Genomic DNA, 13,568 nt, shown 5'->3' with positions numbered 1-13,568 from the left:
CAGAGGCAATCACCTGGCTGTGGAAAGCGACCTGACAAGGTGAAATACAGGACATAAAGGCAATTTAAAACCAGAAAAAGGTAAAATGGTGAACAGTACAAAATACATAAAATGCTCATCCAGCAACATACTAGTAAAGACAAGGCCTACCCACTAAAAGATGAGTACCACTGCTAATTAACCAAAGGCCTAGAAAGGTATTTGCCTGCTGCTGAAACACAAAGATGGTGCCAGGCATATCTCCCTAGGGAGAGTGTTTTACAGACACGGGGGAGCCACGGAAAAGGCCTGTTCTCATGTGGCCACCCTCCACATCACTCTCAGGTGGAGCATATGGAAATAGCCTCTGATGAAGTGTACAGACTGGATCATATGGTTCAAACTACAGTGGTACCTCGGGTTACATATGCTTCAGGATACATACACTTCAGGTTACAGACTCCGCTAACCCAGAAATAGTACCTCGGGTTAAGAACTTTGCTTCAGGATGAGAACAGAAATCGTGCTCTGGCAGCATGGCAGCAGCAGGAGGCCCCATTAGCTAAAGTGGTGCTTCAGGTTAAGAACAGTTCCAGGTTAAGAACGGACCTCCAGAATGAATTAAGTTCTAAACCCGAGGTACCACTGTATATGTGTGGGAAGACATAGAATCTCAAGGCTCACTTCTCATGTACAACCATCTTGGGACCAATGTCATGTGTACAAATTCTGGGTGATGCACAGGCACCAAATATCCTTTCAGAACTCTTAATACACAACATGTACATTAGAAGAAGCTACAGCCAATGGCATTCATGCTGCGCAAGACGGTACTTTTTAAATTTTGTGATGTGCGCCATAATTAATAAGTAAGTTTATTTTTCCAATGTCTGATGTGCCAACTAATAGTTACATTTAGTAATTGTTCTTTTCTTTTTTTTCTTTTGGAAAAGGAATTTGGATTACACAATGCTGGAAAACAAACCTGTTGTCATGAAGCATGAGCTAACATGTTTTAATACTTTATGGCTTACAGTTGCTAAAGCAGAACACTGAGCCAAATAGTTTTCACTAGGTTATCAACCATAAAAATAAAAAAGACATCAAGCAAGATAACAGACTCAAGTTGTAGACTAAAAGCACCATTGTTTTTTCTCAACATTTTGGAATTTTCTCTCATTTATCCCTGGAGACTGAGATGCTGATGTGTTCTTATTTATAGAGCCATGTTTCCTATTTTTGATTATAATTTTCCCAATAATTCAAGAAAAGTGCTCCAGGCGAGAATTCTCAGACTCCATAGCAGCAGGGCAGGGCCAGTGTGTGTGTGTGTGTGTGTGTGTGTGTGTGTGTGTGTGTTTGTGTTTGTGTTATTTAAATCAAAGTTACTTGGAGTGCAATTCTACACATGCCTAATCAGAAGGAAGCACCATTGAGTTCCATGGGCTTTATTCTCAGGTAAGTGGGTATAGAGCACAGATGGAAAATCTCAGGTTCAAAGGGCTAAATGCAGCCTGCCAGCCTCTTTATTTGGTTCTCAAAACTCTATCCGAGCCACGTCCCTTAGACCACAACTCTCACTGGCACTGCTCTGTGCAGTGGTGGACTTTGGGCTCTCAGATTTCAGCAGCGCCCTGTGTGACGCTAGAATCTGGTGCGCCCCACCTCTCTCACTCCATTCCACAGCATTGTTGTGACGCCCCCTGCAGCACAGCACCCAGTGTGGCTGCACCGATTGCACTTCCCTAAAACCGCCTCTGCTCCTTGGCCTCCTCTAGTGATTTTACCCAGCTTTTTTTACCCAGCTAGTGATTTTACCCAGATTTTGCCCTTGAACTGTGATAACATATATTCCTTGCCTGGATGGAGGTTGGAGAGTGATGAATGTCTGGGCACACCCACCACTGGAATGTGGCCCCTGGAAGGCTATCCACAAAGGAATGTGGCCCTTGACCTGAAAAAGGTTCCCAGCCCCAGGCAAATGAAATAAAATATCTCACGTAATGGTTTCTGATTCTTAGGTGATATAACCCCGCCGCAACCTACACATCCAAAAAAGAAAAAGGCATGAGGTCATTGCTTTTGAAATTATTGCCTTGACTAGCTTACAGACTCAGGTCTTTCCTTTATCTGTGCAAGTTGGCACTTAAGAGTGCGAACATAAGCAGTTGCTTTTTCAACAGTGATGGGAATACTGATCTTCTGCCTGAGCTGAAGCCTGTTAAGTTCCGTTTAATATATTTTAATGGGATGCTAGCATGGATAATGGGGAAAGGGTCAGTGTAAGAGGTCTGAAGGCCAGTCACAAACTGAAGGGTGAAGGGAAACATAATAACCATTTGCATCTGCCTAAATGTCTATTCAAAAATGAGGATACGTTCACATGAAATGAAAATATGTGTTAAAAAATGTATGTTTGTTAGGGCTGAGGAATGGCCCATACTTCATCATTAGCATTCTGCTTGCATGAATCCTTTCCCTTCCGCAGAGGTGGATAGGATTGATTAAGTGCAGGAATAAGAATTGTAGCCTTATTGCTACACTGATGCCAAAAAGCAAACTATTCCAAACACCATGCTAGAGATGTTCCAGAATGTGGTAATCTTTCAAAACAAGATCTAATATCAGTCATCTGACAAACCTGGTACAGCTAGAGTCCTGGTTATACAGCACTCCTAACATTTTTTATTTAAAAAACCCCCACTGTAGACAGATTTCTGCTTTTCCTGTATAAAAGCGAGCAGAATTGTTTTGCCTTTTCCTGTGGAAAAGGGAATCACCTAGTGGCAAGAACAGATAAGGTATTCTGATCTTTGTATTTCAAAAAATCAGGCAAAGCTCATAAATGAAAGGAGCACATTATCAGTTACAGAATAGTTAACATCTTTATTATTGCATACATCCTGGACTTAATTTTTAGTGGAATGACCTGAGAACAGTTGCTTTCAAATATATATGTGCCCCATCTATTCCACCTCCCTGCTCTTGCAGTGGCCAGCCAGATGCCTATGAAAAGCCCATAAGAAGGACCAATAACAACAGCATTCTCCCCATTTCAAAGCACTTATTTCTTCAACTTTAACAATCCCATGACAAGCACAGTTTTAAATAGAGACTTCATATTTCAATCTTACGCATGTTTACTTAGAAGAAGCAAATCCACAATATCTTCGTCCTATGCCGAAACCAAACTTAATTACATGTAACTGAACTGAGCCCATCATTTGCCTCTATATTTATTCATTTCTTATCTACATGTTTCCACTTATTTTACGAATTCCTATGCCCCACAAATAACCCAGAGATGCATTTTAAATACAGTGGTACCTCAGGTTAAGTACTTAATTCGTTCCGGAGGTCTGTTCTTAACCTGAAACTGTTCTTAACCTGAAGCACCACTTTAGCTAATGGGGCCTCCTGCTGCTGCCACGCCGCCGGAGCACGATTTCTGTTCTCATCCTGAAGCAAAGTTCTTAACCCGAGGTACTATTTCTGGTTTAGCGGAGTCTGTAACCTGAAGCGTATGTAACCCGAGGTACCAGTGTAAAAGGACACATTCTACTCATGTAAAAACATGCTGATTCCCGGACCGTCTGCGGGCCGGATTGAGAAGGTGATCCAGCCCCCGGGCCTTAGGTTGCCTACCCCTGAACTAAATAAAGAAAACAAATCTCTCTGGGTGACACATCACAAAAAACAACCCTGTGCTCCCCAGTCTCCACTGCTGGTCTCTTCAGCAGTGAGGACTGGGCATAGCAGATCCGTCCAGGCATAAAGAGCAAACAAAGGGGGTTCCAGATTCCGCACAGCCTTTTCGTGATTACTGTCTCTAATCCACGAGAGTTCATGCCATGCTAAACTGGTTAGTCTCTATTGCTGTGGTGGCTCATCTCTCACCACGCCTCATGTTGTGGACTACAACTCCCATTACCCCTGACCAGTCCCCATGCTCGCGGGGGCTGATGGGAGTTGTAGTCCAGAAGGTTTGGCGGGAACCCACGACGCGGGCTACCCTCGCTTTACAATAACTCCTTTGTTGCCTTTTGTGACACGACTCCGAAAGGAACTCTTGGCGCGTTCGCTGTTGGATAAAAAGAAAGCGCAACGTCGCCTCCCGCCTTTATTTTCCGCCCTCCCAGCCAATGAGGTTTGAAGAGGAAACCCAAACTCGCCACTCAGAAGCGAGGTGTCGTCACACCCGCCGGTGATTCCCTATTGGCTCAACTGAAGAACGCAGGAAAGAGATTGACATTCGGGGCTGGCCAATCGGTGTCCCGGCTTGTCCTCCGCTAACCGCCTGCGTCGGGGAGATGGTGGCAGGTTTGAATCCTCTGTAAGCGCTGAATGAGGAGCGAAGGCGAGATCCTGGGTGTTGCAGCGGGAAACGAAGGTAGGAGAGCGGATCTTCCCGTGGGAGGTGAAGGATGGACTCAGAGCAGAATATATGTCTTGCATTATTATTTTTATATTATGCACAGCTTTCATTGTATAGTTTATGTATCTGTTTATCGTGTGTATGCATGTATGTATAGATAGATATTTATCTATTTGATGTGATGTTCAGAAGTTTAAGCCTCATGAAGTTCCATAGGGCTTACTCCCCAGTAGAAGTGCATACGTTTGCACTGACGTTCTTCAATAGATTTCTAAAAAGAAAGAAAGAAGGTTGCAGGGAAGACTTAACCATGCACTTCAATACATGTCTGCTCATAAGAAACTCTGGTTTCATCCAGTGGGGCTTCCTCTCAAGTAAGCGGGGGGAATAGAATTGCAGCCTTACTTCCAGGTAGGTGTAAAATCTAAAATGAATGGAAATTTTGAAGAGGTGGGAAACTGCTCCCCGCCCCTCTCCACCTGTCTGGGAAACACAGTTTTTGGAGGGTTCAAAATGTTGCATTTTGCAGTACTTGTGGGTTTTGTTTTGTTTTTTGTAAGTGCTCTTTACATATCAAAATAATAATAATAATAATAATAATAATAATTTATTATTTATACCCCACCCATCTGGCTGAGTCTCCCCAGCCACTCTGGGCGGCTCCCAATCAAGTATTAAAAACAATACAGCGTTAAATATTAAAAACTTCCCTGAACAGGGCTGCCTTCAGATGTCTTTTAAAGCTAGGATAGCTACTTATTTCCTTCACATCTGAAGGGAGGTTGTTCTACAGGGTGGGCGCCACTACCGAGAAGGCCCTCTGTCTGATTCCCTGTAACCTTACTTCAAAAGCCACTTTGTCATTCCAGGAACATAAAACTAGCTTCCGGGCCCAATTCAAAGTGCTGATTTTGACTATAAGCCTTAAATGGCTCAGGACCGCAATGCCTCAAGGTCCACCTTCTCTCCATATAAACCGTCCCAGACTCTGCATTCATCATCTGAGGCCCTTCTTCATGTGCCTCCTCCATAAGACGTTTGGATGGTGGCAACACAAGAACAGGCCTTCTCTGTAGTGGCTCTTCATCTCTGGAGTGCTCTCCCCAGGGAGAAGCCTGGCACCTTCATTATAGATTTTTACATTAAGGGTAAAAATGTATCTGTTCTGCCTTCTAATACAGTGGTACTTCTGGTTGTGAACGGGATCCGTTCTGGAGGCCTGTTCACAACATGAAAAGAGCGCAGCCCGCATCAGCGCGTCTGCGCACGTGCGGGTTGCGATTCGCCGCTTCTGCGAGTGACGTCATTTTGCGTGAGCGACGAAACCCGGAAGTAACCCTTTCCAGTACTTCCGGGTTGCTGCGGCACGTAACCTGAAAGAACGTAACATGAAGCGGACGTAACATGAGGTATGACTGTAACTATTTGGTTGGTTACCATAGGTTACCAGGAAATTTATGTAGGTAAGTGAGTGCTGGTAGAAAGGGAACCTATCTGTTTGTCCAGTCTCCTTAGAGACTGGTATTGAGAGTCATACTGCCTCTGATCCTGGGTGAACCATGTAGACATCATGCTTACTAGAAGCCATTGGTAGACTGATCTCCCATGAATCCCCCTTTTAGAAGTTGTCTAAGGGACCATTGGTTAGTTGGTCATGCTGCCTTACTCAGAGCAAAAGCAGCATCAGCTTCTTTTTACAGTGTGTTGAGTCCCTCATGCGGAGAATGGCGCTGGGCACCTTGGGAATGAAGGGCAAGATATAATTGTAATTAATATTAATCATTATACCCAAAAAAGATACAGTGACATATATAATCAAAACAATATAAGATCATAAAAACATAGTGCCTGGCAATGGCGTACCTGCATAGTGGATCAGCCAAAATATGATGGCGATCGACTCACCTAGGACTGTCAGTCATCACAGTCACTGCCTCCTTTGCAAGTTAAGCTGCATCTTAGCTGTTCCTAGGCAGGGGATTGGGGTTGTGAGGAGCAGTGTAAACCTTAATTTTCTGCCCTTCTGTCAATTCCTTCAGGATGAGTGTTAATTATGCCTGCATTTTTGGTGGTGTAAATTACACTGAGCTCTGTGAACGGGGCCAGTGAAATTAAGGGAGTTGGGTGCAGCACAACTTTGTTTATCCCTCTGCTTGCACCCAACACACCCACTTACTGCCTTGACAACCCCCCCTTTTTTGCCCTCCTAATCAGAGGGGCAGCAGAGCTTTCCTTCAGCCGCCATCAGTAGATTTGCCAGGGTAGGTCATCCATGCCAGCTTGAGGCCTCTTCAGCTGGGGAGATACACCACATCATTAAAAAAGAAAATATTTTATTAAGATTTTCCTATAGTAAAACTGCAACTACAGGAAATGCAAACGGAACAAGTAAAGTATGGAGTGCTCTCTTAAAAGTAATTCATGGCCCTTACCACCCACAGAGGACAGTAGTTCTTCCCAGTTCTCACCTGAGATCTTTCCTTTCTTCTCGCAGCCTCTCACCCAGGGAGACTATGCAGTCTATGGACCTTAATAAAGGCTCCAGACATAGGACTCCAAAAGGAGAAGAAAAACAAAAGAAAGAAAAAACAAAGGAAAAAGTGAAATAGAGAAGAATAAAATAAAAAGAAGAAAAGAACAACAGCAATTAGCAAATAAAACACACAACCACATCCTGATCTCCCCCATATGGCCCATCTGAAGGTTAGGATTGCAGAATGACTTAAAAATCTTTGCATACTTGGTTTTTATTTGTATAAACCACTTAAAAATCGACATTGACGTTAAGTGGCATATAAATTAGTAATAATAACTGAGGGCTCAACCCACGCACCACCTTTCACCTCAGCCTTCGGCTCTGTAGTCTCTGTAGTGAACAAGTAAGACCCCTGCCTCATGCCACCAGCCCACTTTCTTTTACACACACACATATATATCACCAGTCAACAGTATAGCAAAACAGATAACATACATAAAAGAAAACATTTCTATACATAAAAAATTCCTTCCACCTATAATGACTTCCACCCACTTTCTAAGTTAGTACATAACTGAGGAATAAGACTTACAGACACAGACTCTATCCTTTATTTCAATCATATGGACCAGTCTTTTCCAATCTGGTGCCCTTCCAACAATTTGGGCTGATAGGAATTGTAGTCCGAAACATTTAGATTGCACCAGCTTGGCAAAGGCTAGCAGAGAAATATTTGTGGACACTCAAAAGGGCAATGCCTTTAAGGTCATTATTTTTCTTTTCTTTTCTCCCCCCCCCCCCCCCCCTGCTTTGTGAAGCCTCCTGTTCCTTAAGGGGTCGGAATCTGACGAGATGAGCTGGGCTGTGGAAGAGTGGAAGGAAGGCCTTTCCACAAGAGCCCTTCACAAGATTCAAGAACTTGAAAGTCAACTTGAGAAGCTCAAAAAAGAGCGGCAGCAAAGGCAGTTTCAGTTGGAGTCTCTGGAGGCTGCTTTGCAAAAGCAGAAGCAGAAGGTAGTATAACTATATAGATATAAATATAGCACCGATTTAGGGGACAATCTGATATTGCTAATATATTCTCATAATTTTTTCATTGCTTCAATTAAAAAGGCACATACTGGAAATATGTAGTATTTCTGCTTCTAGCAAGTTTTTACTGTTTAATGACTAGAAGCTGAGAGGGGAAGAGCCACAGTGGCCAGAATCACCATGAATGTCATACATTATCCTTGAGGGCAACTTAAAAAGGACGACACTATAATTTATGTACAAGGACACCACACTGGCTAGTTTTGGTTTAACGTTTAGATTAGACTTTTCATATTCCACTCCAATGTTATGTTGATATCCCATTGAAAACCAGTCCGGATAAAAATAGTAACTCTTCTCCAGAACTGATTGACGTGGTTTTTCACAGAACAGCAGTGAAAATCATCATCTTCATCACTTTTAATTTGTATACAGTCTTTCTAACTTACAATACTCAAGACAAGCTGAAAAAAACAAAGAATGTACACCTTATAACAATCTACTGCAATACAAAAATGTGATAATAAAACATAACTTTAAAAGAGGCAACCTACATCAAGTCATACTGGGTGTGGCTGTGCACTCTTCCAATTAGGTGGAAAATGAAAAAAACGAAGGAGCGACGCTGAAGAGAGAAAACCAGAACTTGATGGAACTCTGTGACAGCCTAGAGAAAACCAGGAAGAAACTTTCTCATGAACTTCAGGTGAAAGAAACACAAGTCAGCGTTCAAGAAGGACAACTCCTCTCGAGCAAGAAACAAACTGAAAGGCTTGAACAAGAACTTAAAAGGTGAGGTTCTACGAGCCGAGCTCCTCCCAACCAGGGGTTAGCCATCTTTGCTCTATTAGATGCAAGGGGACGCAGGTGGCATGGGTGGCAGCAAGACTAGGGCTTGCTGATTGGAAGGTCAGTGGTTTGAATCTCCATGATGGGGTGAGCTCCTGTTGCTTGGTCCCTGCTCCTGCCTACCTAGCAGTTCGAAAGCATGTCAAAGTGCAAGTAGATAAACAGGTACCACTGCGGTGGAAGGTAAACGACGTTTCCGTTCGCTGCTCTGGTTCACCAGAAGCGGCTTAGTCATGCTGGCCACATGACCCGAAAGCTGTACGCCGGCTCCCTCGGCCAGTAAAGCGAGATGAGCGCTGCAACATCAGAGTCGCCCGCAACTGGACATAATGGTCAGAGGTCCCTTTACCTTGAACTTGCTTCTAAGTGAGTGTGCAATAGATTGCCAAGTAAGTTATTTGAGCTTGGATCACAATGAAATCATGGCTAACTTGTCCCAACGATTTTAATGTGACCTAGGTTCAGCTAATTTAGTCTGAATCCAAACTTACATTTCTTATTATTAAGGTAACTTTCTATGCCTTTATTTATTTTTATTAAAAAATAGATACAAATACGAACTAGAAAGAAGCCAGAAAACTTTTGCTGCTGCAGATATATCTTTCAATAGTACACCACAGAAGAACTTCGCTGCTCCTTCAACACCAAGTCACAATGGTATGCTTTGTTTTTATCTTAAGAACTTTATGGATAGAATTCCTAGATGTTTTTTGTACCCGTATGTTTTTAAAAGTTAACAATGGTGCATTCCTGCCCACATGGCCAACTGTCATCCATATTATATATTAATTGTGTCATGTTCATCTTGAGGGCAAAGTGCCCAGACAGTGACTGTGTTCACATGTAGTGGTAAACCGAGGTTCTTAAAAAGCAAACACTTTATAATTGTGCATATAAGCATTTTCAAACTTCCTGGAAAATCAAGAAGCCATTTACAGCAATATTGAGGTTTTTATCAAAATGCCACATGAATAAAACCAACCTTATTAACGTAACAAATAATGCTTAAAATTTACACTTTAACTTTAGTTTCTTCATATCAACATATAATATAATCTATCCCAGTTTCTTATGTTTTGAATGCTCTTTTTATGTACGGTATTGCTCAACCGGCCTCCAGACTCCAGTTTTTCTCTATAATTTCCTTGTTTCCTTAAGATTATGTCCAGCTTAACAACTGCTTTTTGCTGTCAAATATTTCCATCTTTCCTCTTTCTCAACTATCCTTCCTCACTTTTGCATGCATAATTCTGATGATTGTTAAATGTGCAACACTTGGATACCAATGTTCTTTGTTACTCTTTTTCCTTAACACAATTCAACAAACATAAAATTAGTAAGCCAGGGCTCTTTGCTTATTACACCATATTGTGCTGGTGCATATAAACAGTTGCTCCTGATTTGTTCCTCCTCTGGTGTGAGTGGATGAACAAGCCAGAAGAGGACAGCTTAGCCTTATGCCTGTACAGTGGTACCTCAGGTTAAGAACTTAATTCGTTCTGGAGGTCCGTACTGTACTTGGGACAAAAGTTTGTTTTACCCTAACAAACCATACTTGTTAGCCAGCCTTAACTCCTGGTTGGTTTCTTACGGAAAAACAAACCACAACCTCAGGTTCAGACATAACACTAGACTGTTCTCTATACAGTGGTACCTCGAGTTACAAACGCCTCAGGTTACAAACTCCGCTAACCTGGAAGAGTTACCTCGAGTTGAGAACTTTGCCCCAGGATGAGAACGGAAATCGTGTGCCGGCGGCACAGCAGCAGCAAGAGCCCCCATTACGAAAGGACACCTCTAGTTAAGAACAATTTCAGGTTAAGAACGGATTAAGTTCTTAACTAGAGGTACCAGAACAAATTAAGTTCGTAACTAGAGGCATCACCTGGTTTGTTTGCCCTAGGGAATGGCGAATCTGAGAGCCAGCGTGGTGTAGTGGTTAAGAGCGGTGGACAGGTAATCTGGTGAACCGGGTTCGATTCCCCGCTCCTCCACATGCAGCTGCTGAGTTACCTTGGGCTAGTCACACTTCTCTGAAGTCTCTCAGCCCCACTCACCTCACAGAGTATTTGTTGTGGGAAAGGAAGGGAAAGGAGAATGTTAGCCGCTTTGAGAATCCTTCGGGTAGTGATAAAGCGAGATATCAAATCCAAACTCTTCTCTTCTTCTAGAAATTGTTTCACGCTACCTTCCATCAAATGGGACGTGGGTGGCACTGTGGGTTAAACCACAGAGCCTAGAACTTGCCGATCAGAAGGTTGGCGTTTCGAATCCCCGCAACGGGGTGAGCTCCCGTTGCTCGGTCCCTGCTCCTGCCAACCTAGCATTGCAAGTAGATAAATAGGTACCGCTGCGGCGGGAAGGTAAACGGCGAAATAGGTACCGCTGCGGCGGGAAGGTAAACGGCGTTTCCGTGTGCTGCTCTGGTTCGCCAGAGTCATGCTGGCCACATGACCCGGATGCTGTACACCGGCTCCCTCGGCCAATAAAGCGAGATGAGTGCCGCAACCCCAGAGTCGGCCACGACTGGACCTAATGGTCAGGGGTCCCTTTACCTTTACCTTCCATCAATCCTAGCCAGAATGACCAAAGGTCAGGGATGATAGGAATTGTAGTCCAGCAATATTCCAAACTTGTGATTTACAAGATGCCATTCTTCTAGTTGTCAGGAAGCTCTTGCTTTTTGCACGCTCTGGTTTCTTAATCCAAGTACTTTAGCTTGCCTCTGTATGCAGACAGAGCCTTTATGTATTGTAAAGGATGCTCCTTACATCAGAATGGCATGATTTGCTAGTATGCCATGTTGAGAAACATCACACTTCAGTATCTTTGTTCTTTTTATAAGGACACACAGAGACGTATAACATTTGCTTCATAAGCTTATTGAGATGTTTATTTTTTGCACGAACAGATTCAAAGTTTGAGGAGCTTCAAGTAAAATACAACAAAGAAACAGAAGAAAGGAGGAGGTTGGAAGCTGAACTGAAGAGCGTGAAGTGTCAAGTAATGGTATGAAACAAGGCTTAGAATGCTGTTAACACAAAGAATTGGTTCAGAATAGGAAAGGTGGAGTTTCTCAACCAAAAGAAAGCTAAACAAAATAGTGAAGCAGCCCACAGTTGACTTTCAGATTGCAAAACTGTCATACAGGTTGAAGAATGATGAATGCGTAGAGGTTTTCATTCTCCTCATAAAGAACAGTATGCTAGAGAGTGACCTCTGTTGTTTGTTCCAGCTCTCAGTAGTCAATTCTTTTTCTCTGAAGAATCTTCTGTATTGAGGCCAGTCCAATTAGGTAAGCATTTTTTCCCTCTCTTCTTTTGTTTTTAAAAGAAAACAATCCCCTCGCATCCTGAAAGTACTATAAGTCGCAGAGAAATTGCCCGGCAACAGGCTTCCTCCTCTGTGTTCTCATGGCAACAAGAGAAAACGCCAAGCCGGCCTTTATCCAGTAGTCAAGAAACTCCTGTGAGCAGCGGGTCAATGCCATCGCATTTTCCTTGGGAATCTGGGACAACTCCCAGTGACAAAGACCGGAGATCGGCAAAGAAAGAGGTCACCAGCAGCGTCTCAGACAGTTGCAAGGACTCTTCATTCATTGACAAGATGAAAATCCAGAACCAAGGTATCTCGCAAATATCGTAACAAACTTGAACTCGTTCTTGAACTTTGCAGTTAGTTAGCTTCCTGCAACACAATGCAACTGATGTCCTTGCAATGCTGGCACTACAGTGGTATAGTAGTGCTCATTCCAGATTGCAAATGCTTGCATCAGCGATGGAGAACCTGTGGCCCTCCAGATGTTGGATTCCATTAGCCCAGCCACGAGTTGGGTATGATGGGAGTTGGAGTCCAGCTATATCTGGGGGTCTACTGGTTCTGCATCCCTGAGTTACATGCTTGCCCAAGATCAGGACATCATCATTACTATTATTATTATTATTATTATTATTATTATTCTATCTAGAGAACTCAAAAGAATTTAAGTATGATCCCCCCCCCCCGATTTTATTATAAATATCAATACTTTACAAAACAATATATACTTAACATTACTTTACATATATTACATACAAAACATACAACACATACTTCACCTTCACCACCCCTTCTACCTACCTACCAACCAAGATGCGAACATACTGTGATTATTGACTTCCAGCCAGTCTCACTATGTAATTTTGTCACTCATTAAATCTATGCACATTTCATTTTGCTTATTTTGTTTTTCTTTTGTAATAATTTCATCTTTTCTCATTCAACTTCTCTATTTATTAGATTTATTTATACATCTGTCAGATTTGTATTTTCTATATAAATTTTGAGATAGTCTTTAAATATTGACCAATCTTTATTGACTCTTTGTATGGTGTTTCCTCTTAATCTCCCAGATAATTTGCAAGCTGTGAGTACTCCATCATTTTTACTAACCAGTCAATATTCGTGGGAATGTTATTGCTTTTCCAATTTTTGGCTATTATAATCCTAGCTGCGGTGGTCGCGTATATAAATATGGGTCGAGCAGTTTTTTAAATTTCTCGTTGCATAATACCAAGTAAAAGAGCCTCAGGTTTTTTGTTAATGGAGAATTTAAACATTTTTAAAAATTTCATTGTAAATAACCTCCCAAAATTCTCTTATTTTCTTGCACTCCCACCACATGTGGATAAACGTTCCTAGTCCTTCTTTACACCTCCAACACATATTTGTGTTATTTTTATATATCTTTGCCAATTTGACTGGGGTTAAGTTCCACCTGTATTGCATTTTCATTATATTTTCTTTTAAATTATAACATAAAAGTGAACCTAATATATTTTTTTCCATAATCGTTCCCAATCACTCATAGGTATATTA

At 42.2% G+C, this 13,568-nt stretch overlaps 1 protein-coding gene and 2 long non-coding RNA genes across 4 annotated transcripts in view; 2 read left to right on the top strand and 1 right to left on the bottom strand.

The window, feature by feature from the left end:
- Window positions 1-13,568, top strand: part of LOC310758848 — a 321,389-nt gene that overhangs the window by 1,890 nt on the left and 305,931 nt on the right. The window lies entirely within an intron of this gene.
- The window catches only part of CENPF (centromere protein F), a 33,077-nt gene continuing 23,721 nt past the window's right edge, over window positions 4,213-13,568 (top strand). The window contains exons 1-6 of one of the 2 annotated variants that reach the window (XM_083604688.1): window positions 4,213-4,369; window positions 7,665-7,844; window positions 8,458-8,654; window positions 9,259-9,368; window positions 11,623-11,720; window positions 12,045-12,336. In XM_083604688.1, coding sequence (XP_083460814.1) covers window positions 7,683-7,844; window positions 8,458-8,654; window positions 9,259-9,368; window positions 11,623-11,720; window positions 12,045-12,336 — 859 coding nt within the window. In that variant the 5' untranslated portion in view covers window positions 4,213-4,369; window positions 7,665-7,682. Of the gene's footprint in view, window positions 4,370-7,648; window positions 7,845-8,457; window positions 8,655-9,258; window positions 9,369-11,622; window positions 11,721-12,044; window positions 12,337-13,568 lie in introns of both variants that reach the window. The other variant, XM_083604687.1, reaches the window with a different exon arrangement.
- Window positions 4,417-6,868, bottom strand: LOC310758915. Its single transcript, XR_014546090.1, has 3 exons — window positions 6,823-6,868; window positions 5,933-6,643; window positions 4,417-4,625 (listed from the first exon to the last, which is right to left on the bottom strand). It is a non-coding gene; the product is annotated as an uncharacterized lncRNA (long non-coding RNA).

The sequence above is a fragment of the Podarcis filfolensis genome (assembly GCF_964270895.1).
Source record: "Podarcis filfolensis genome assembly, chromosome: 3".
NCBI classification, from domain to species: Eukaryota; Metazoa; Chordata; class Lepidosauria; order Squamata; family Lacertidae; genus Podarcis; species Podarcis filfolensis.
The sequence above is the reverse complement of the archived record's forward strand: the minus strand, read 5'-3'. Positions and strand labels throughout refer to the sequence as shown.